Raw genomic sequence first — 23,485 nt, forward strand, 5'->3', positions numbered from 1 at the left:
TATATTTTGGAGATTAATCCTTTGTCAGTTGCTTCATTTGCAAATACTTTCTCCCATTCTGAGGGTTGTCTTTTCATCTTATGTATGGTTTCCTTTGCTGTTCAAAAGCTTTTAAGTTTCATAGTTTGCATTTGTTTTTATTTCCATTTCTCTAGGAGGTGGGTCAAAAAGGATCTTGCTGTGATTTATGTCATAGAGTCTTCTGCCTATATTTTCCGCTAAGAGTTTAATAGTGCTTGTCCTTACATTTATGAGAGCCTGATTCCTCCAGATCCATTTTTCTTCCTCAAGATTGCTTTGGCTATTTGGGATCCTTTATGTTTCCATACAAATTTTGAAATTTTTTGTTCTGATTCTGTAGAAAATGCCATTGGTAGTTTGATAGGGATTGCATTGAATCTGTAGATTGCTTTGGGTAGTATAGTCATTTTCACACTTTTGATTCTTCCAATCCAAGAACATGGTATATCTCTCCATCTATTTATGTCATCTTTAATTTCTTTCATCAGTGTCTTAGAGTTTTCAGAATAAGGTTGTGCTTTTCAAAGAATTTGTCCATTTCTTCCAGGTTATCCATTTTAATTGGCGTATAGTTGCTTGTAGTAATGTCTCATGATCCTTTGTATTTCTGCAGTGTCACTTGTTACTTCCCCTTTTTCATTTCTACTTCTGTTGATTTGAGTCTTCTCCCTTTTTTGCTTGATGAGTCTGGCTAATGAATCTCCCTAGGCGGGAGGCCGGGTGCCGTTCAAGTGTAGGGCGGGGCCTCTGCTTAGGACCTGCGGGAAAGGGTAGCTGCAGCACTTGAAAAGGAGGGCCTCTAGAGTGTGGCTTTCCGGAGTTTGGAGGTAGGGCCCTGGGTGGGGGTTTAGAGGCGAGGCTTTGGCTCTGCGCTGCAGGAGGGAGGCTCTGAGGGCAGAGGATTAGGCCCAGGAGCCCAATAGGCTCCCAGGTGCCTAAGTGGACAGGGAATGCGCCGGCCGCATTCGCTTCCGTTCCTTCACGCTCCTCCCCCACCGTCTCCCCCAGGGTCTCCCGCATCGCTGCTGGACCCCTAATCGTGGGTGGGTCCCACTGGGTGTAGGATGAATGGCAGTTTTTAAAATACTGTTTGTATACATTATCCACTGATTTATGATATTTCATTTGCAAATAAGTTCTCCCTTACCAGAGATTTGAAGTAGTTAGGAAACATGAGTCAAATGGAGTCTAAGAGTATTTTTCAATAATTGGGGCCTTAGCCAGAAAAAGAATAGTCTTCTGATTCCAGCATCTATGCCATGTAGGCATGTGGAGAGTCTTCAAACCCTGCTTTTTAAGCTGTGTCTGGTTGTGCACTTCCAAGTGTGGCAAAAAATGCTCACTTGAATCTAACACAGTTTTTAATTTCCCTACAGACACCATTATTCTTTCTTACAACCTTAATTCATCTATCCATATCAAAGTACCAATGATAAGGAGTGGAATTACATGGTGGACAGACAAGTATGTCAAGTTTCAGAATCCAAGTTTCCAAAATCTTTCTAGTGCATTTGCAGGTAAGATCCGTACATTAGCTCAATATTCTCCTCTCTTTATAGAAACTTTGGTTTTGATGTGTGGGGGCATGTTTATGATTCCGCCTTGTTTACTTCTTTGCTGACTAGCTTTTGGTTATAATATTTCCTACCTGTGGGCACCTCCATCACATATCTTTCAGAAACATGAAATGATTGATACCCCAGTTCCTTCTAGTTTACCATTAGGAAAAGGCAATGTTTTAAGAAACTTGTTCCTTCATCTATAATTATGTGATCATTAATTTACTGTTCAAACTAGTGCACTTTTGAGAGTGAAAGGGGTCCCTAGAATAACTAAAGTTATATATTAATTTGAAAGTTTTATTTATTGATCAGTAAATTGACATTACCATATTGATGGGCATATGAAAGAATTCTATTACAAACTATTTTAAAAATGCAGTTATTTCAAAAATTAAAATAATATATCTGTGTACATTAAACCAACTTAAAAAAATACTTTAAATATTATCTAAATGCTAAAAGATAACATAAACAGAATAATTATTCTGGATACAGAGTCACACACTTTAATCAGTTTCGGTCTTCATTTTATGCGCCTGTATTTTTCTAATGAAATATTTGGGTTTTTGTATTTTTAAAAATATTTTGTTAAAATATTTTCAATTTTTTCACAAAATTGTCTGCACTTTTTTTTGAAGTGCATTTTGTGGTTAATCAGTTTCAGATTGTTGCACCTTTAATTGATTCTTATCTTTTGAACATAACTTTTTTTTTAACTGAGAAAATATCTAGGACTTCCCTGGTGGTGCAGTGGTTAAGAATCCACCTGCCAGTGCAAGGGACACAGGTTCTATCTCTGATCCAGGAGGATCCCACGTGCCGTGGAGCAGCTAGGCCCGTGCGCCACAATTACTGAGCCTGCACTCTAGAGCCCGTGAGCCACAACTACTGAGCCCATGTGCTGCAACTGCTGAGGCCCACACGCCTGGAGCCCAAGTATTTTTATAGGCAAGGTCTTTTTTTGACTTCACAATTTTTCTAGCTATGATTTTTTTGAATGTTTTACTAAATTTAGATGCTAAGAAATCTTAGATTTCCTAGATATCATTTAATTCTCATCAAGAAGAAAATTTTATCCAATTAAAATAGGAGCTCCATCAAAATAGTTTTCACATAAATTGAGATATTTCAAAGCACAATTATAGAATTTAAAAATTAAATCTTGTACACATTTTGAACTCTCATTATATAATATGTTCAATTGTTCCCTTGCTTTTATAGGGGTAAATTTCAATATCTTCTTGTTTGCAAACTTGATTTTCAATAATTACAATTAACTATATCCTCAAAAACTAAGGTTTGTGGCATTCCATGTGTAGAATACTTTGTCTAAAACTTTACAACTATTTTGAATAAAATTCCACAAAAACTTAGAGGGCTTATTTACCAAGAAAAAGTTCAGGATCATTGTAGGACATATCATTTGATATAGAAAACAGTTCTTTGAAGGCTCAAACATTTCTAAAATTTTGGTTGATGATTTGTAGCAAAGACAGACCACATGTACTCTCATGCTAAAGCATTTCTTTAACATCTTTGTCATTGTAAAACTTTTGCAGTTCATTTCCTCTGTGAATATATGAAAATATTTAAATTTGCATAACTACAGCTCTTTTTTTGATTAACAAAATGTTGTAGCTTGTTTGGATACAGTTGTTAATTATATATGTTTCACAACCAATTTTAAGCCCATTTCTCCATAAATTTCTCAATTTACTAAGAAAATATCTTTACTCTGATGTTGTGCTCCACCAAATTTGCATTTATGTTATCACTATAAAACCAAAATATTTACACTTGATTGTTGAATTTTTAAACTGAATTTATAGTAATATTTATAATCATGTCAGTTTTATCTTCCAATACTGAATATTGAAAAGCTTTGCCTTGATTCCATGAAGAATCAAATAAAAAAAAAATCAAACCAATGTATTCAGATGGATGAATACATCTGAAGACATTGATTTAAAACTGCTTTCATTTAACTGTTTACGAGGTTCTTTTTGTGCTCATACAGCCAAAACATTAAAGTTTTCCTTTGATTATAAAAAAAAATTAGTAAAAAAGTGAAACTAGAAGGAAACTTATTTGATCTAAATGAAAAGTAATGCTCACATAATGGTATACAAGTGGACTTTCTGTAGCTCCTTGAGGCAAAGCACTGTCTTTGAATACACTCTTTTTCTCCCCACCTCTTTATTGGAGTGTAACTGCTTTTAGAAATAAGTGCAAACTTTTGAAGTAGACTCTGATGTTCTTCAGCAATTTATGTCTTTTGATTTTTCCCATGGTCATCGACATCATGATGGTTCCCGTGGTGCGGGGTATATGTCAACCAACATTGCAAGTATCACATTCATCAACTTTCTTTAAAAAAACTGTGCTTAATTTTTCATTAAGCATGTATGTTCCTTGTTTTAGCTCTTCACAGCCAAAAGGATTTACTAGCAAATAAAAAACTGACACCAAACAATAAGGTAGTTATATGTTTACACCATATAATAAATAACACTGTTGCAAGAGAGTTCAAACTACTCTCAGCAAGACTGCTCAGCATCTATTTTTCACACTACATCTTGTGCCTGTAACAGAATCTGTAATATCCCACATTTCCCACCAGCCCCACTGACTTGCAGCCTGGCAGCTCCACATGTCTCACAGACCAAAACATAGGCTGTGGCCTAACGGGCTGTACTGTCGAACTGTGGCAGGGGTCACAGGGATATGTTATGTTTTGCTGTGAAGGGCCACTGGTTATCTTTCATTAATTAAAGTAAGCACTCTGTTCACTGTACATGGGTATCTCACTACTAGCTAAGACCATGGCTGAAAGGATGAAGTTATATGTACATTATTTGCTTGGGATAAGTGCTAAATCAGATGAGATAATGGACAACAGACATAAACTGGGACTGTCTTAGGCAAGCTGGCATGTCTGGTCACTGTATCTGTAATTAAATTCCCAGTTTTTGAAAGGAACTTGGCAATATGCTATTGTTTTGTCTTACCATAACCACAAGCATATAGCACAGAGCATCCTTGGCTTTCTCTTATCTCCTACTCCTACTCTTTCTTACTTCTGTTGTAAGAGTTACCATGTTTTATTATAATTATCTGTTTGAATACTTGTCATCCCCACTTTATGTGAACACCTTGAGGAAAGGGATTAGATCTCATGCTATATCCCTGGTGCTTGATATAAGTGAGCAATCAAGAAAGACTTATTGTTAAGTGAATGGATGAATACCAAGGACCCAGCTGAAGTTGGAAAATGAGAGAAGTTGACGCTTCTTACACCATGCTTCTCATACTCTCTGGAGACATGGGATGGGGTAGGATTAGGGGTTGATACGGAAAGGCATGCTTGAACCTGCATTTTTCACTCCCTGGGTGACTTGGCTATCACTGGCCTATAGGACACATTGACTTGAGCATGAGCTCTGGCTGAAGTAGAGAGAGGGTGAGGTCCCCATGCAGGTACCAAAGGCAATTTTGATTTCGATCAATATTCTTCTAGCAATAGCGATCGAATTCTTGGGAAGGGCCAACGTCGCCACAGTTTTTGGAGAGAAAGTTTCTCCAGCAAAGGATTATTTCCAGAGGAAGCATAAGTATACCAACATGCTTCAGATTAATCCAGCCAAATTTAGCACATGCTTTTATAAGCACTACAGCCCATGCTTAGAAAATAAGACTGGGTTTCTTTTAGGAGAACATAGTTAGTTGTCAGAGGTGAGAAAGAATGGTTTCCTACAAATAGTAGAACCAGTTTTATGCAAGTAAAAAGTTCACTGGACAACTTCCTCTTGTTGATTATTTTAAAATTCAAAATGCTGTTTATTATCAGCTTCTGTCAGCCTTCATTGGAATCGCTCATCCTTTTATCAAGCATTGATTGAATACCTACCATGTGCCAGGCACTGGACTAAATGCCAGTGAGAAAACGATGAGGAAGACACTGAACTTAAGAGTCTGCTGTTGAGTGGGAGAGACAGTCATGCCCAGGGCGGTGAAGTGGGAAGTATGAGGATGAGAGTAAACTCAACAGACTTCACCCGGTGCTCCCAGCATTCCTACAGCACAGCACCCAGACCTGCCAGGCTTCCAGGTTTGCAACACTTCTGTTCTCCACCTTCTCCCTTCTACAAGTTCTTCTTCCTTGCTTCCAACTTCGAGCTCTTAGGTACAGGTCTGCAGGGAGTATCCATGCAACACGATCTTCATGCACTTCCATAATCATTTCCTTAGAATATAGTCCTAGAAGGAGAATTTCTGGACCAAAATGGATGCAAAATATATTCAATCTTTTTTTTTTTAATATTTATTTATTTTGGCTGCGCCAGATCTTAGTTGTGGCACGCAGGATCTTCGTTGTGCCACGCGGACTCTTCATTGCAGCATGCGGGACCCCTTAGTTGCGGCATGTGAACTCTTAGTTGTGACGTGCATAAGGGATCTAGTTCCCTGACCAGAGATCGAACCCGGGCCCCCTGCATTGGCAGCGTGGGGTCTTACCCACTGGACCACCAGGGAAGTCCTCAATCTTTTGCTGCATGTTCCTAGATTGCCAAAAATGTGGTTAATCCACACATCTGTCTGCTCTGTACAAGAGTTCCCATTTCCACTGCCTCATCAATGGTTGTCATTCTTTTTTTCTTTAAATATAAACCTATTTTTAGGTGAAATGGTATCTTGTTTTAATTTGCTTTCTTTACCTTACTAATGATGTTAAAGAAAATAAACATTCCCCATGATGCTATCACCGAATACCACCACTATTATAATTTTGCTGTACCTATTTTTTCAATGCTTTATTATACATTTTATATATTTGATCGCTTCTCGGCCTTTTGGCTAAGATCAAGTATATATTTGAATACATAATATACATATGATATTCTGCTTTTTTTAACCCTGTGACAGTATCATCAGCATTTCTTCCCACATTTCCTTAGAGTCCTTATAACCATTATTTTTTTTTAATTAATTAATTTATTTATTTATTTTTGGCTGTTTGGGTCTTCGTTGCTGCGTGTGGGCTTTCTCTAGCTGTGGTGAGCAGGGTCTACTCTTCATTGTGGAGCACGGGCTCTAGGCGCATGGGCTTCAGTAGTTGTGGCACGCAGGCTCAGCTGTTGTGGCTCGCAGCTCTAGAGCGCAGGCTCAGTAGTTGTGGCACACAGGCTTAGTTGCTCCATGGCATGTGGGATCTTCCCAGACCAGGGCTTGAACCCGTGTTCCCTGAATTGGCAGGCGGATTCTTAACCACTGCGCCACCAGGGTAGCCCATAACCATTATTTTTAACGGTTGTGTACTCAGGTAGCTTACACACACATACGTTTTTAAACAATTTTGTAATTTTGATTCCTCTTTCCTCAAGAATACGGAAGTTGTTTCATTCTCTACATTTTAAGAAAAACTAAAGGTGGTAGATGATTTTACTCCACCACATCCATTGTTAACTTTCCACAGGAACCACAAAACCTCCAAACTGGCCTAAGCCTGCCTATGAACTAGATGAAGAGGATCCAGGAAACAATGGCTTCATCAATGACGACTTCATTGTGTGGATGAGGACAGCCGCATTTCCCACTTTCAAAAAACTGTACCGCCGACTCCATCGAATAGAGCATTTTACTGAAGGCTTGCCTGCTGGTAGTTATAGTTTCAACATAACCTACAGTATCCTTTTATTCCAGTTTTCTTTCTGGGGATGAAGGACAGTCAGTGTCCATCTGGATACTAGTTGTTGAACTATTTCATTCTATACCTTTCTATTCACCAATCGAATCTATATATATGTAAAAGAAATACATATTTATCTTATAGGCAGTACTGTCACTCCATCACCATATAGTTTGTCTCCACTTTATATATAATTAAATGTGTGTTGTTGTTGTTTTTAAAGGAACAACAGTCAATAGCAGTATCAGGTAAGTAGGTATGGATAAAGAGGGAAGGGCTATTTCTGTCCCTGGAGAAAGATTAAGTAACACTGGGCCTAGAGATCTAAAACAATGAGGAGAAGCCTGCCGTATAGGATGGGATGACATGGAGGACCCTGGAAATAAAGAGAGAGGTTTACTAAGAAGTAAATTTGAAATATGGACTAAAAACAATGAAAACTGAGAGAGATTGTAGAACCTTTTATTTTAGGCAAAAGTAGCATAGACCAACGGAGCCCTGGAATCAAGGGCAGGTTACGTTCATCCAACCCACATGAGCCATGCTACAAGCTCTGCAGTGAGGATGCTGTGTTCTTTCTCTATTAGGTACGAAGCCAGCTAGCAGGAGCCAGTGCTTTGGTTATGGACATACGGTCCACATTAGGAGACATACTTTAATATGAGATTCTGAAATGTTTTCACTTAATTTAAAAATACAAATGTAACTCCTGACTTAAGAACAAAAAGGACTTAACTTCAAAATGACACCAAACACTATCTTTTAAAAATTATATATTTAAACACAATTTATACTAACTCTGGTCTTCAGACTTAGTTTTGAAGTCCCTTTCTGATTCTCCCTGAGGCAGAATCCTCTCAGAGGCAGGTCTTTCCAGGACTTGTACACAGCTTTGAGACGTCAGCCTCATTAGGCATCAGCAACCCTGTAGCATCTCAGGGCTACCGGCTAGGAGTTTTTCACGGGGCCCCCAGCCGGCTAGAGGATCTGTACACCAAACTGTCTACCTCCTTTGTTTCTTTACCTCTCAGGGAGCTTGACTGAGAGATTCTTGGGTCAGTGAATAACAACGTGTGTTTCAGTTCAACGCTCCATCTTTTCTTCTTTTCTGTCCTAGAGCAAAGCGCAAATGTCTCCACTCTGACAGGGGAGTGGGGACGTGCCTTGGGCAGAGATACCCCCACTGATGTGACACCATCGCTACCTCTCAACTTATTGCCTCCTTTTGTTTACTGACCAGGAGTATGGTTTGCCTTCAGCCATTCCTTTAGCATGGTCCCTAATTCTAGTCTATGAAAAGGAAAAGCAGAAATTGCTCTGTCTTGTACAGCATTGTATGTACAGATCAAAGAGGAAGCAATAGAATATTACCTTCTGAATAGGATCTCAGCAACCCCTCTCTCCCCCTCCTAGAAAATTTGAGATTGAACATTGCTTGGCAATAGTCTGTCAAGTTGGACCTTCTGTTCCCATCAACTTTTTCTGTGATTGCCCTTACGAGTAAAGCAGTTATGGTAGCAATCAAGACACAGGAAAAAAGCCCATCGTGTACTGCTGCCCTCATAATGCATTTCAGTGAGTTTAGGGTTGAGGAGAAGACAGAGCCCATGCTCCGAACAAAGGAGACACTATCTCTCTGCTTGAAACATGCCTTCCTTGGGCATCTTCGTTCACAGTCGTATTTTAATGCTGATAACTCTCAAATCTAAATCTTTAGCAAAAAGCCTCAGTCCAGAGCTTGAGTCCTATGTTGCACCACCTGTGTTGAACCCTTCCGTCCAGCCTCACTGCCTGGCTGATATGCAAGGAGAACTAAGCCTGAGCTGCAGAAAATGCTACCACTTCTAAGGGAGAAAAGACCTGCTGTGTGAGGAAAAGACCCTCTTAATGGAACAGTCAGGCAGCTGAGTTGAGATGGCGCCCAAGGACCTGGTGACAGTGAGGAATTTTGATGGAAAAGAAAGAGAACTAGCTTTCCTAACAAGTTTATGCCTTTAAATAGTATGTTGCCAAGTGATTTGAGGCCTTTTAAAAGCTTTGCTGGGAAATGCTGTTGCTATGAGAAGCCTTTATTTGTTTATTAGTTTGGTTTACAAAAGGCACCAGATGTTTAAAAACCTCAGGCCACATGCATGATCAAAATGACATCATTCAAATGCTAACGATAGCAGAGCCAGTTTAAACATTTTCTCCCCAGCAGTGAGGGATGCTGGCTTTTTCAAATCTCAAATGAATGCACCACCTTTAGTTTTCCCACCAAAAACGTTTTGCCATCTATCTCACTACTTTTTTTGCTCTTCACTCCTCTTGAAGAATTTTCCGAGAGGTAGGAATCCATACCTTAGCCTATGAAGGACTTTAGCCTACCCTGGGTATTCTGATCCTTAAACACAAATTTAGGTTTGCTGCAAAACCTATCTGTAGTCTTTTCATTTCCTTGGGTTTAGAAATTAACTATATTTGTTCACTAGTGAGTTGTCTATAAGTCATTCAGATCTATGTGTGTCAGAATTTCTTTCATAGATTACAACTATTTAGAGGGAAGACTTGTTTTTACTTAATTTCATTCCAACAAAATACAACATACTGCTTGGTAAAGATTGGACTATATGAAATTGAATAGTCAACCATTTTTTACCAACAAAACCAGCAGTATTATACGGTTCAGGACTTCCCTGGCAGTCCAGTGGTTAGGCCTCTGTGCTTTCACCGCATGTTCGATCCCTGGTCAGAGAACTAAGATCCCATGTGATAAAAAGCACAACCAAAAAATATATATATATATATGTGTGTGTGTGTGTGTGTGTGTGTGTGTATGTGTGTGTATATATATGTGTGTGTGTGTATATGTGTGTGTGTGTGTATATATGTGTGTATGTATGTGTGTGTATATATGTGTGTATGTATATATATGTGTGTGTGTATATATATGTGTGTGTTTGTGTATATGTGTGTGTGTGTGTGTGTGTGTGTATATATATATATATATATATATATATATATATAGTTCAACCTAATGTATTTAGGATATGTAGTGGTAGAGCTGAGAAGTGCTGAGACAGATCCTTAACAGGTTTTCTTTTCTTAGACTTTCCTGTAAACAGGTTCCAAGGAGAAAAAGCAGTTGTTCTTTCCACCCTGACATGGAGTGGAGGCAGTAGCCTTTTCTTAGGTCTCGCCTACATGGTGACAGGAGCTGTGACCTGGTTAGCCTTCTTTTCCATGTTGGCAGTTCACTTGAGGCTGAGAGAAAGGAAAATGTTCTTCCTCCAGCAGTAAAGTCAGACTTTAAAAAGAAGAGCAGAAAACACAGAAATGGACGGTGAAGTAATGGAGCCAAAGATCTCAAAATGACTGGGATGTTTCATCAAGGGGAACTGGACTGACTGACCAAGTTCAATCCCAGATAGATAAATAATGAGAGCTTCAGAGTGAAGAAAAAGAAGAAGAGGAGGAGGAGAAGGCATAATTAGGTATAGTAAAATGTCCTTGGAATGGGGAAGATAAATCATCCTTGAGCTCTAAACCAAGTCTCGGGAATTTATTTGAAGCCCTTGTGCCTGAAAGTGGGTGAATGCCTAGGAGGGTGGCATCACCAGACAAGAGTAAGTAAACCTGGGGCCCCAAGATTAGGCGAATCCTTTTAACCATCAATCAGGCTCAGACCATGAGTCCTCATTGGCTGGTTGAAATTACAGACTCACCAACAACAATTTTTGAACACTGAATTGAGCAATCAGGATGATTTTTGAAAACTGATTTATTCAATTATATATGAGTCAAAATGAAGTTTTCTCTACTAAGAATAAGCCGAGCAAAGGTTATGGCAGTGCCGTGAGCACCCAAAATACATCAATACACCAAAAAGAAAGTCCAGGAATTTCCCTAAATTTACCCATGTAGCCAAGAGGGAAGCACTGAAAATAACTGATTCTCTTGAAAACTGTACTTAGTATTTGAGGACACAACACAATTCTAAAACTTACATTGGGATGATGTACTCTAGAATGCAGGTGATGACATGGATTTGTGATACTTGAATTATACATGTCGAGGAAGCTTCTTAGGGTCCATCTTAAAAAGTTTTAATTCCTGCTAAAGGTCACTTTACAGGAGACTGAATGGCATACAACGTTGACCCTAGAACAACACAGGGGTTAGTGGCGCTGACCCCATGCAGTCAATAATCCACCTATAACTTTACAGTTGGCCCTTAGTATCTGTGGTTCTACATCCACGGATTCAACCAACTGTGGATCATGTAGTGCTGTAGTAAGTATTTATTGAAAAAAATCCGTGTATAAGTAGACACTTGCAGTTCAAACCCGTGTTGTTCAAGGATCAACTGTACTTGGTAAAGCTGCCAGGGCAAGAGACTCCATAGATCTGTATAACTAGATAACCAGAATATTATACTTTAAAAAACATGTTTATATTATTTTATTTTTTGAGGTGGGGAAAGCTTAACTCTGTGATGACTCTAACAGCAGAATTTTCATTGTTAAAGAGAAACATAGTACCAATACATAGTTGTCTTTTGAGCAGGCAAGAAAGCATTTCTCTGTTGCAACTTTCTGCATTCACCAAATGGTCAAGTACTTTTCCAAAAAAAACAGAATGGTTTCAAGTACGAACCACTGACCTCAGGTGACCAGGTGTGGTAGGCTGAATAATGCCCAGCCCACCTCCACCCAAAGATACCCACATCTTAATCCCTGGAACCTGTGAATGTTACCTTGTATGCCAAAAGAGGCTTTGCAGCTGTGATTAAATTAAGGATACTGATATGGATTATCTGTGTGGGCCCAGTGTAATCCTAAGGGTCCTTATAAAAGAGAGGCAGGAGGTCAGAAGAATAGGGGGAGATGTGGCAATGGAAGCAAGAGGTTGGAATGATACAAAGAAGGGGCCATGATCCAAAGAATGCAGGCAGCCTCCTCTATAGGCTGAAAAAAGCAAGAGACACATCCTCCCCTGAAGCCTCTAGAAGTCCTGCTAACACCTTGTTTTGAGAATTCTGACCTCTAGAAGAGGTAAGAAAATTAATTTATGTTGTTTTTAGCACTGAGTATGATAATTTGTTACAGTAGCAATAAAAAACTAATATACTTGGCAATGCTCTAGTCATCTGAACAATTGTGGTTTCTTGAGCTTAGGTGACAGGGCAGAGAGCTAGGAAGGAACAGAGCTCACACAGGAACCAAACCCTGTGACTTCATATCCTGGGCTCTTGCCCCTTCAGTCCACACTCCTGAGTTATGGTGTTGATTGGAAAAAGGCAAGAATACATTTGTTACATTTCAATCCTGTTTGTCAGCTTATAAAATGCTGTATTAGTCAAGGCTCTCGGAGAAACAGAACGAATAGGAGGGGTGTGTGTGTAAAGAGATTTATTTTCAGTAATTGGCTCACATGATTGTGGAGGCTTGGCAAGTGCAAAATCTGACAGGGGAGGCTAGCAGACTGGAATCTCAGGAAGGAGTTGCAGTTTAAGCCAAAAGGCAGAGGCTTCCCTGGTGGCGCAGTGGTTGAGAATCTGCCTGCCAATGCAGGGGACACGGGTTCGAGCCCTGGTCTGGGAAGATCCCAAATGCCGCGGAGCAACTAGGCCCGTGAGCCACAACTACTGAGCCTGCGCGTCTGGAGCTTGTGCTCCACAACACGAGAGGCCGCGACAGTGAGAGGCCCGCGCACCACAATGAAGAGCAGCCCCTGCTTGCCGCAACTAGAGAAAGCCCTCGCACAGAAACGAAGACCCAACACAGCCATAAAAACAAAGAAAGAAAGGAAGGAAGGAAGGAAAGAAGGAAGGAAGAAGGAAAGAAAGAAGCTTTCATTAAAAAAAAAAGAATCCGCCTGTCCGCCTGCCAATGCAGGAGACACGGGTTCGAGCCCTGATCTGGGAAGATCCCACATGCCGCGGAGCAACTAAGCCCGTGTGCCACAACTACTGAGCCTGTGCTCTAGAGCCCATGAGCCACAACTACTGGGCCTGCGTGCCACAACTACTGAAGTCCGCGCTCCTAGAACCCGTGCTCCGCAACAAGAGAAGCCACGGCAATGAGAAGCCCATGCACCACAATAAATTTATTTTAAAAATATATAATAATAATACTGTGTTGCAAATATCCTATGATATGGCTTAAATGTGGAATCCAAAAAAAAGGGTACAAATGAACTTATTTACAAAACAGAAACAGAGCCACAGATGTAGAAAACTAACTTATGGTTACCAGGCGGGAAGGGGTGGGAAGGATAAATTGGGAGATTGTGATTAACATATACACAGTGCTATATATAAAATAGATAACTAATAAGGACCTACTATATAGCACAGGGAACGCTACTCAATACTCTGTAATGACCTATATGGAAAAAGAATCTTAAAAAAAAGAGTGGATATATGTATATGTATAACCGATTTACTTCGCTGTACACCTGAAGCTAATACAACATTGTAAATCACCTATCACTCCAATAAAAAAAATTTTTTTTTTTAATTTGGCCAAAAGACAGTCTCCTGGAACACCTGAAAGAATTGATGTTGCAGATGGAGCACGAAGGCTGTCAGCTGGAGAATTCCCTCTTGTTCAGGGGCAGTTAGCATTTTGTACTATTCAGGCTTTCCATTGATTGCATGAGACCCACTCACATTATGGAGGGCAGTCTGTTTTATGCAGTCTACTGATTTAAATCTGATCCAAAAACAGCCTTACAGAAACATCCAGAATAATGTTTGACCAAATATCTGGGCACCATGGCCCAGTCAAGTTCACCCATAAAATTAACCATCACAGAAGGCATCTGCATTTACCAAGTAGTCAAGACTTTTCCAAAAAAGTACTCCTCATTTCACTTTGCACTAGAGTTGGTTCCATGGAAAGCTCCTATACAAAGCAAGTCTATCCACACCAGAAAATAAACTACTTAAGAAAAGTTAAGTGACTGGAATTTATGACAGAATGGAAGTGTCGTTCCTTTTTTCTGCTTCTCCACAAGTCATCAAGCCCAAAGCAGTTTATCTTTGTAAGACTCCTTCTTACCCTGCTATAAAAGATGGGAGCTGTCCTTCTAATCCTTGTTAGGGGAAGAGCCTCATCATTCACAATTAACTCCCCACCCACAATGGGGAACATTTCTGGCTTTCTTTCTCTCTTATTCTTTGTCTTCCTTCTCCCATCATCTTGCTCTTGTCTTCTTCCTCCACTTTTCTAGCTCTTCATCCTTGTGCTTTTGTGAATAGGTTGGTGAAACTAGCCTTTCTTTCTGCAACTCCTGGCAACAATTCTGGAGCAAGAAAAAGTGAGCATGAGATCAAGAGAGACAAAGAACAAAAATGTAAATAAATAAGAGCTTGTGAGTGTGTGTGTGTTCAGGCATTTGTGTGAGTGTGTGTGACTGTGAGTGTGACTGGAAACTATCGGGGTTTTTAAAAATATTTATTTTTGGCTGCGTCGGGTCTTAGTTGCGGCACACAGGATCTTTCTTTGCGGCGCGGGGGCTTCTCTCTAGTTGCGGTGCACAGGCTCAGTAGTTGTGGCACACGGCTTTAGTTGCCCGGCAACACGTGGGATCTTTGTTCCCCAACCAGGGATCGAACCCACGTCCCCTGCATTGGAAGGTGGATTCTTAACCACTGGACCACCAGGGAAGTTCCACTATTGGGGTTTTTAGGTGCTTTTATTCAGGTGTATATTCTAAGTACATGCGCAGAGGCAGCAGGTAAAAAGTTGGGTAGGATGAAATTATGGGTAAATAAAAGTATAGAGTTAACCTTTATTTGAAATTTAACTAATTAAACCCCTACCTCATGTGACAAATTCACAATGCCAAGGATACCAAAATGAGCCAGCTGAGGTCCTGCTCCCAATGGACTCATCTCACATAGGTCTTTGTGTCCTTCCAATCCCACTTGCACAGCTTAGCATGGATCCCACACTCGCCTTACATGGGTTTCACTTAGCTTCTTTAAATGTCAGTCTGGCCTCCAGGATGGAAGAGAGAGTATGCTCCCTCAGGACAGCACCAGCTCCCCACCTCCGAGTATGATCCCAGAGCACCCAAGTCCATGCTGAGCGCACAGAGGTGTTCTGAAGTTGATAAAACCGTAATCCTTCCCAGCCTGCCCTAAGGCCTTCCTCATGAAGCCTGGTTTTTCATCTGGTTTGTTTCACAGTAGAGGCTTTATTAACCAAATGTTAATATACGAAAAACAGCTTCAGACAGCTGCTGGTGGTTTTCCTTCACAGGACGTCCAGCAGAATCCCACAGTGCCACAGCCTGCAGTTGTCAACATTTATTTGTTCTGGATGTTCCTAAGTGATAGAACTGCGGAGCAGATTTCTCCTGGCTTCTCCACTGGGTGCAACACAGGGAAGCCCATTCCCCTTTCTCCATGCCAGGAGTCACTCAGGCGCTCAGCCCAGGGTCCCTCCCCTCAGGACTGGTTCAGGAGTCCGTTGCTAAATCAGCTTTGGTTTGGCAAATAAGCGCAGGCCTTTGAAGTCTTTATCACTACTGACCAGGTTTCAAAAACCTTCCTTCTCCTTTTACCTGTTTACAGTGTCAGTATTCTTTGACACTTCTTAAATAAATGAATTCTAGGCTGAGCCACTTTTTGCCTCCACTCCCCCTGCCAGCCCCCTTAAAATAGCTAGCTATCTGGTAAACAATTAGAAGAGAGGATGTAAAATTATGAGATTTGGATTGCAATGACTCAGTTGCAAGAGAAGCTCATTTAGGCGGAAGAAAAAAAACCTTTCCTGCAAAGGGTCGGGCTTGTACAATATCCCCATTCTAATCCTGTGGCGGTCAGTGAGATGACTCAGAGCCACTTCTGACAAAGTCTGGGGAGTGAAATATTGTCTTATACTGAATCTTCCTTTTTTGATTAGTGTGGAGCCTGTATCCTGCTTCCAGAGGCAGGATCCAGTTTTCTTATTCATTTTCACCACAGTTGGAATGGAAAAACTGAAGTCATTGCTCTGATGGCAAGAAACATCTTGTGGCGCCCGCAGAGCCAGCAGTCGCTGCAGACAGGCGTCGGGGTGCCTTTCGCCCCTTTTCTGTATGGAAAGAGCTGCACTCCACTGAAACAGATGATTTTTAGTGCAGGCTAACATGGCAGAAATAACTTAGACTCTGTTGACTTTTTTCTTTTTTGTTTATAAAGATTTCTCTGTTTCTTATAATCAACATCCATGAATTGGCCATAAAACTATATTCCTCAGTTTGAGGTCAAGAACTTTCTTGAGAGGTCAGGGAGATTCCGAAATGGTTTGTGGAAACTAGAGCTGCAGAAATCCAAAAAGTAAGTTGGGGTGGAAGAGACAAGCAATGCCTTTGTATAGGGAAGGTGAGCAAATCTTTTGGATTCCCATCTTTCTTCTAAGGCTGAAAAATAAGGAAGGAAACCTGAAGTAGAGAAAGAGAGAAATGGATCAAAGAAATGAGGATGTGCCTGGCCCAGTTAGACATGCCCTACCCACATTACTGTGTTTAATCTTTCACAACAATGGGTTGAGACAGGTCTGTTACCCTCCCAGGAGTCACTTCCCTTACCCTTCTTCTCTCCTGTCAAAGCCCACTTCACATGATAAATGTTAAAATGCTAGATATACACTTTGCCTGTGGGTAGGAATGGCCAAAGGACCCGGTTCTGACTATGGTTAATAATAGAAAGTTTGGGGTTTCCCTGGTGGCACAGTGGTTGAGAGTCTGCCTGTCGATGCAGGGGACACAGGTTCGCGCCCCCGTCTGGGAGGATCCCACATGCCGCGGAGCGGCTGGGCCCCTGAGCCGTGGCCGCTGAGCCTGCGCGTCCGGAGCCTGTGCTCTGCAGCGGGAGAGGCTACAACAGCGAGAGGCCCGTGTACCGCAAAAAAAAAAAAAAAATAATAATAATAATAGAAAGTTTGTTGGCAGAATTGGGAAAAGAAGAGCTCTCTTGTCATCTACCTGCCCCCTGCTTCCTACATATGAATGCAATTGTATGAAGACATGGTGTCTGGAACTGTAGCAGCCATCTTGCAACCAAGAGGCAAAAAATCTGAGGGTTAAAAGTTTTCATACTGAGGATGGTGGAATGGAGGATGGAAAGAGCTGGATTCTTTTCGTTTAATTATTTTTAATTGAAGTATAGTTGATTTACAATATTGTGCTAGTTTCAGGTGTACAGAAAAGTGATTGTTTTATATATATATATATATATAGTGGTTGTTGTTGTTTTTTGCTTATTTTCCATTATAGGTTATTACAAGACATTGAATATAGTTCCCTCTGCTTTACAGTAAATCCTTTTTGCTTATCTATTTTATGTATAGTAGTCTGTATGTGTTAATCTCACAGCCTAATTAATCCCCCCCTTTGATAACCATATGTTATCTTCTATGTCTGTAAATCTTCTAAGTCTGTAAGTCTGTTTCTGTTTTGTTTATAGATTCATTTGTATTATTTTTTAGATTCCACATATAAGTGATATCATATAATATTTGTCTTTGACTTACTTTGCTTAGTATAGAATTCTCTAAGTCTATTCATGTTGCTGCAAATGGCAATATTTCATTCTTTTTAATGGCTGACTAATATTCCATTGTATGTATACCACATCTTCTTAAGTCAGTCATCTGTTGATGGGCACTTGGGTTGTTTCCAAGTCTTGGCTATTGTAAATAGTGCTGGATGAACATTGGGGTGCATGTATCTTTTCTAATTAGGGTTTTTGTCTTTTCTGAATATATGTCCAGGAGTGGGATTGCTGGATCATATGGTAGCTCTGTTTTTAGTTTTTTAAGGAACCTCCATACTGTTTTCCATAGTGGCTACACCAATTTACATTCCCACCAAAAGTGTAGGAGGGTTCCCTTTTCTCCATACCCTCTCCAGTATTTATTATTTGTAGACTTGTTGATAATAGCCATTCTGACTGGTGTGAGGTGATACCTCATTATAGTTTTGATTTGCATTTCTCTAATAATTAGCAGTGTTGAGCATCTTTTCATGTGCCCATTGGCCATCTGTATGTTTTCTTTGAAGAAATATCTGTTTAGGTCTTCTGCCCATTTTTTGATTGGATTGTTTGTTTTGTTTTGTTTTTTGGGTTTTTTTGAGCTGTATGAGTTGTTTGTACATTTTGGATATTAACTCCTCATTAGTTGCATGATTTGCAAATATTTTCTCCCATTCTGTAGGTTGTCTTTTTGTTTTTTGTTGGTGTTTTCCTTTGCTGTGCAAAAGCTTTTCAGTTTGATTAGATTTACATTTGTTTATTTTTGCTTTTATTTCTTTTGGCTTGGGAGACTGATCTAAGAAAATATTGCTACGATTTTATGTCCAAGAATGTTTTGCCAAAAAAAAAAAAAAAAAGAATGTTTTGCCTATGTTCTCCTCTAGGAGTTTTATGGTGTCATGCCTATATTTAGGTCTTTAAACCATTTTGAGTTTATTTTTGTATATGGTTTGAGGGAGTGTTCTAATTTCATTTATTTAAATGTAACTGTCCAGGTTTCCCAACACCACTTGTTGAAGAAACTGTCTTTTCTCCACTGTGTATTCTTACCTCCTTTGTTGTAGATTAATGACCATAGTTGTGTGGGTTTATTTCTGGGCTCTCTATTCTGTTCCATTGATCCATATGTCTGTTTTTGTGCCAATACCACGCTGTTTTGATTACTATAGCTTTGTAGTATTGTCTGAAGTCTGGAAGGTTTATGCCTCCAGCTTTGTTCTTTTTCCTCAGGATTGCTTTGGCTGTTGTGGTTCCATATAAATTGTAGGATTATCTGTTCTAGTTCTTTGAAAAATGTCATAGGTATTTTGATAGGGATTGCATTAAATCTGTAGATTTATTTGGGTAGTATGGACATTTAAACAATATTAATTCTTCCAATCCAAGAGCATGGGATATCTTTCCATTTCTTGAATCATTTTCAGTTTCCTTTATCAGCGTTTTATAGTTTTCAGTGTATAGTTCTTTCACCTCCTTGGTTAAGTTTATTCCAAGGTTTTTTTTTTTTTTTTTTACAATGAGGTGTAACTTTATTTATTTTTTTAAGATGTTGGGGGTAGGAGTTTATTAGTTTATTTATTTTTGCTGTGTCGGGTCTTCGTTTCTGTGTGAGGGCTTTCTCTGGTTGTCACAAGTGGGGGCCACTCTTCATCATGGTGCACGGGCCTCTCACCATCACGGCCTCTCTTGTTGTGGAGCACAGGTTCCAGATGCGCAGGCTCAGTAGTTGCGGCTCACGGGCCTAGTTGCTCCGCGGCATGTGGGATCCTCCCATACCAGGACTCGAACCCGTGTCCCCTGCATTAGCAGGCAGACTCTCAACCACTGTGCCACCAGGGAAGCCCCCCAAGGTATTTTTTTCGACACAGTGTTTTTTGTTTCTTTCGTTTTTTTGTTTTGGTTTGGTTTGGATTTGGCTGCACCGTGTGACTTGCAGGATCTCAGTTCCCCAACCAGGGATTAAAAAAGGGGCCATGGCAGTGAAAGCCCAGAATCCTAACCACTAGGCCACCAGGGAACTCCCTGACAGTTTTAAATGGAAGTGTTTTCTTTACTTTCTCTTTTTGATATTTCACTGTAAGAGATTTTTGTATATTAATCTTGAATCCTGCTACCTTCATTTATTAATTCTAATAGTTTTTTTGTGGAGGCTTTAGGATTCTCTATTTAGAGTATCATGTCACCTGCAAATACTGACAGTTTTACCTCTTCCCTTCCAATTTGGATACCTTTTATTTCTTTTTCATGTATAATTGCTGTGGCTAGAACTTCTAATACTATGTTGAATGGAAGTGGTGGAATGGGCATCCCTGTCTCATTCCTGAATTTAGTGGGAAGGCTTTCAGTTTTTCACCATTGAGTATTATGTTGTCTGTGGGTTAGGCATAAATGGCTTTTATTATGTTGAGACTTGTTCCCTTTATACCTACTTTGGTGAGAGATTTTATCATGAATGGGTGCTGAATTTTGTCAAATGCTTTTTTGAATCTGTTGAGATGATCATGTAGTTTTTGGAAAGAGCTGGATTCTTCATGATATTGTTGAGACCACTCAATCAGTTCTGGAACTACCTACGTCTAGAGACTTTTTTATGTGAGATTTTTTGTTGTTGTTGTTGTTGTTGCGGTATGCGGGCCTCTCACTGTTGTGGCCTCTCCCGTTGAGAAGCACAGGCTCCGGATGCGTAGGCTCAGTGGCCATGGCTCACGGGCCCAGCCGCTCTGTGGCATGTGGGATCTTCTCAGACCGGGGCACGAACCCGCGTCCCCTGCATCAGCAGGCAGACTCTTAACCACTGCGGCACCAGGGAAGCCCTATATGAGATATTTTTTATGTGAGATATCCACTTTCAGCTGGATATTCTGTTACTTGCAGCCCAAATCATCCTAATAGATGAAATATGACTATTTCCATTTTACTGCACTAGATGTGTTTCACCTGACCAGAAAATTATATTGCTGATCACTGCATTGGAAACAAAGCATAGTTGATTTTTTTTTAAACAAAATAATTCACCTTTTTAAAAAATTAATTAATTTGTTAATTTTGCCTGTGTTGGGTCTTTGTTGCTGTGCTTGGGCTTTCTCTAGTTGCAGCGAGCAGGGGTTACTCTTCGTTGCGGTGCATGGGCTTCTCATTGCAGTGTCTTCTCTTGTTGCGGAGGACAGGCTCTAGGCGCATGGGCTTTAGTAGTTGTGGCTCGCTGGTTCTAGAGCACAGGCCCAGTACTTGTGGCGCACGGGCTTAGTTGCTCCGCAGCATGTGGACCAGGGCTCGAACCCATGTCCCCTGCATTGGCAGGCAGATTATTAACCACTGTGCCACCGGGAAAGTCCCAAAGCATAGTTGCTTTACAAGCTGTTGGAAATCATCTCTTGTGCAGTTCTGTAGTTTTCAGCTTAATACATTTCCTCCTCACTGTCCTTCACGTGTGGATGATAACATGTAATAGTCCATGAAATGGCCATGTACCACAGGTAACCTATAGAATAGGTTAACCTCACATTCTGTTCTTTCTTTTTTTTTTTTTTTTTTTTTTTCAGTTCTTATGTTATTTCTTATTTCTTATGATCCAGTTGCTCAAAGATTGGCACCAGTCTTCGACCATTAGTCTTCTAATTGGGCTAACACTCTTCCTAGCAGACTGATAGACGTTCTGAGGCTGATACAACATATGAATCTATGATTATTCTCTCCTACCATGATGATGATTATACCAGGTTCATGGTTTAGAATAGTTCTGTTATTCAGAATGACTGCTAGCAAAGCCATCAGTCACACTTAATCTTCCCCTCACAGATACATGTTATACACTATATGACATTCTCAAAAAGACAAAATAGTGATTATTAGTTGCCAGGAATTCAAGGTAGGGGGAGGATAATAAAAGGATAGAATGCAGGAGTCTTTTTAGGGCAATGGTACTGAGCTATATCATGATGGTGGTGGTAGTTACATGAATCTCTACATGCACTTATTCCTAGAACTCTACATGCCCAAAAACGTTCATTTTACTATGTGGCCATTTAAAAATTAAATTCATCCCATTCAATATTGTTTCTAGCCAGTCATTCATCAGTAAGTCCAAATTGATTTACTGTTTCGTCTAATTATTAGCAAGAAAGAGGGGATGCTTTGGTTAGCTATAGCTGCGTTTAAAAAAAAACCAGTAGCTAGGTCAAGAAAAGTAAATACCTAGATCTGATTGCTGTAATTGACAACAGTGGCTGGCTTCACTAAGAGGCACGGAAGAGAACAGAGTTTCATGAAATAAAACTGCAAGTTCTTAATTGCTGAGGCCTCCCCCAATTTGTGTGCAGGGGTTAGGGGCTAAGAATAAAAGCCATTTCTCTCATTACAAAATCTCAGGGTCCATGATCTCAACTGATACCGAAAAAAACATTTGACAAAATTCAACACCTTTCATAATAAAAAAACTCAACAAGCTAGGATTAGAAAAACGTTTCTTCAACATAATAAAGGCCATGTATGAAAAACCCACAGCCAACATGTACAATGGTGAACGACTGAAAGCTTTTCCTCTAAGACCAGGAATAAGGTAAGAATGCTCACTTTCACCACTTCTATTCAACGTGGTACTAGAAGCTCTATTCAGAGCAATTAGGCAAGATAAAAGAAATAAAAGGCATCCAAATTGGAAAGGAAGAAGTAAAATTATCTCTGCTTGCAAGTAACAAGATCCTGTATGTAGGAAACCCTAAAGATCACACACACACACACACACACACACACACCCTGTTAGAACCAATAAGAAAATTCAGCAAAGTTGCAGGATACAAAATCAACACACAAAAATCTGTTGTGTGTGTGTGTGTCTTTTTTAAAATCAGTTGTGCTTTTGTACCCTAACAATGAACAGTCCAAAGGAGATTAAGAAAACAATTCAATTTACAGTAGCATCAAGAAGAATGAAATACTTGGCAATAAACTTAACCAAGGAGGTTAATTACACTTGAAAACTACAAAACATTCCTGAAAGAAATTAAACACATCAATAAATGGAAACACGTCCCATGTTCACGGATTAGAAGGTTTAATATTGTTAAGATGTCAATACTACCCAACATGATCTACAGATTCAATGCAATCTTCATCAAAATCTCAACACTTCTTTTTCAGGAATAGAAAATTCATCCTAAAATTATAATGGAATTTTATCAAGTAACCCCAAATAGTCAAAACAATCTTGAAAATAAAGAACAATGTTGGAGGTCTAACATTCCTGATCTCAAAACATACTATAATTCTTTGACAATCAAAACAGCGTGGTATGGGCTTCCGTGGTGGCGCAGTGGTTGGGAGTCTGCCTGCCAATGCAGGGGACCACGGGTTTGTGCCCTGGTCCGGGAAGATCCCACATGCCGCGGAGCGGCTGGGCCCGTGAGCCGTGGCTGCTGAGCCTGCGCGTCCAGAGCCTGTGCTCCGCAACGGGAGAGGCCACAACAGTGAGAGGCCCGCACACTGCAAAAAAAACCAAACAAAAAAAAACAGCGTGGTACAGCCATAAAGACAGATATATACACCAATGCAATATAATAGAGAACCCAGAAGTGAACCCTCACATATATGGTCAAATGATTTTCAGTAAGGGTGCCAAAATTGTTCAATGGGAAAAAGGCAGTCTTTTTAAGAAATGGTTTGGGAAAACTGGATCTCCAAATGCAAAAAAATGCAAATGCAAAAAAAATT

The 23,485-nt window shown here is 40.1% G+C and overlaps 1 protein-coding gene across 2 annotated transcripts in view; it reads left to right on the top strand.

The window, feature by feature from the left end:
• Positions 1-10,795, top strand: part of LOC112409283 (cell cycle control protein 50C-like) — a 25,912-nt gene extending 15,117 nt beyond the window's left edge. The window contains exons 7-9 of one of the 2 annotated variants that reach the window (XM_024759288.1): positions 1,398-1,538; positions 7,057-7,266; positions 10,358-10,795. In XM_024759288.1, the coding sequence (XP_024615056.1) occupies positions 1,398-1,538; positions 7,057-7,266; positions 10,358-10,548 (542 nt within the window). In that variant the 3' untranslated portion in view covers positions 10,549-10,795. The remainder of the gene's footprint in view (positions 1-1,397; positions 1,539-7,056; positions 7,267-10,357) is intronic. The other variant, XM_024759287.1, reaches the window with a different exon arrangement.
• The last annotated feature ends 12,690 nt before the right edge of the window (positions 10,796-23,485 follow it).

This window comes from Neophocaena asiaeorientalis, unplaced genomic scaffold (assembly GCF_003031525.2).
Source record: "Neophocaena asiaeorientalis asiaeorientalis breed wild unplaced genomic scaffold, Neophocaena_asiaeorientalis_V1.1 scaffold197, whole genome shotgun sequence".
NCBI classification, from domain to species: domain Eukaryota; kingdom Metazoa; phylum Chordata; class Mammalia; order Artiodactyla; family Phocoenidae; genus Neophocaena; species Neophocaena asiaeorientalis.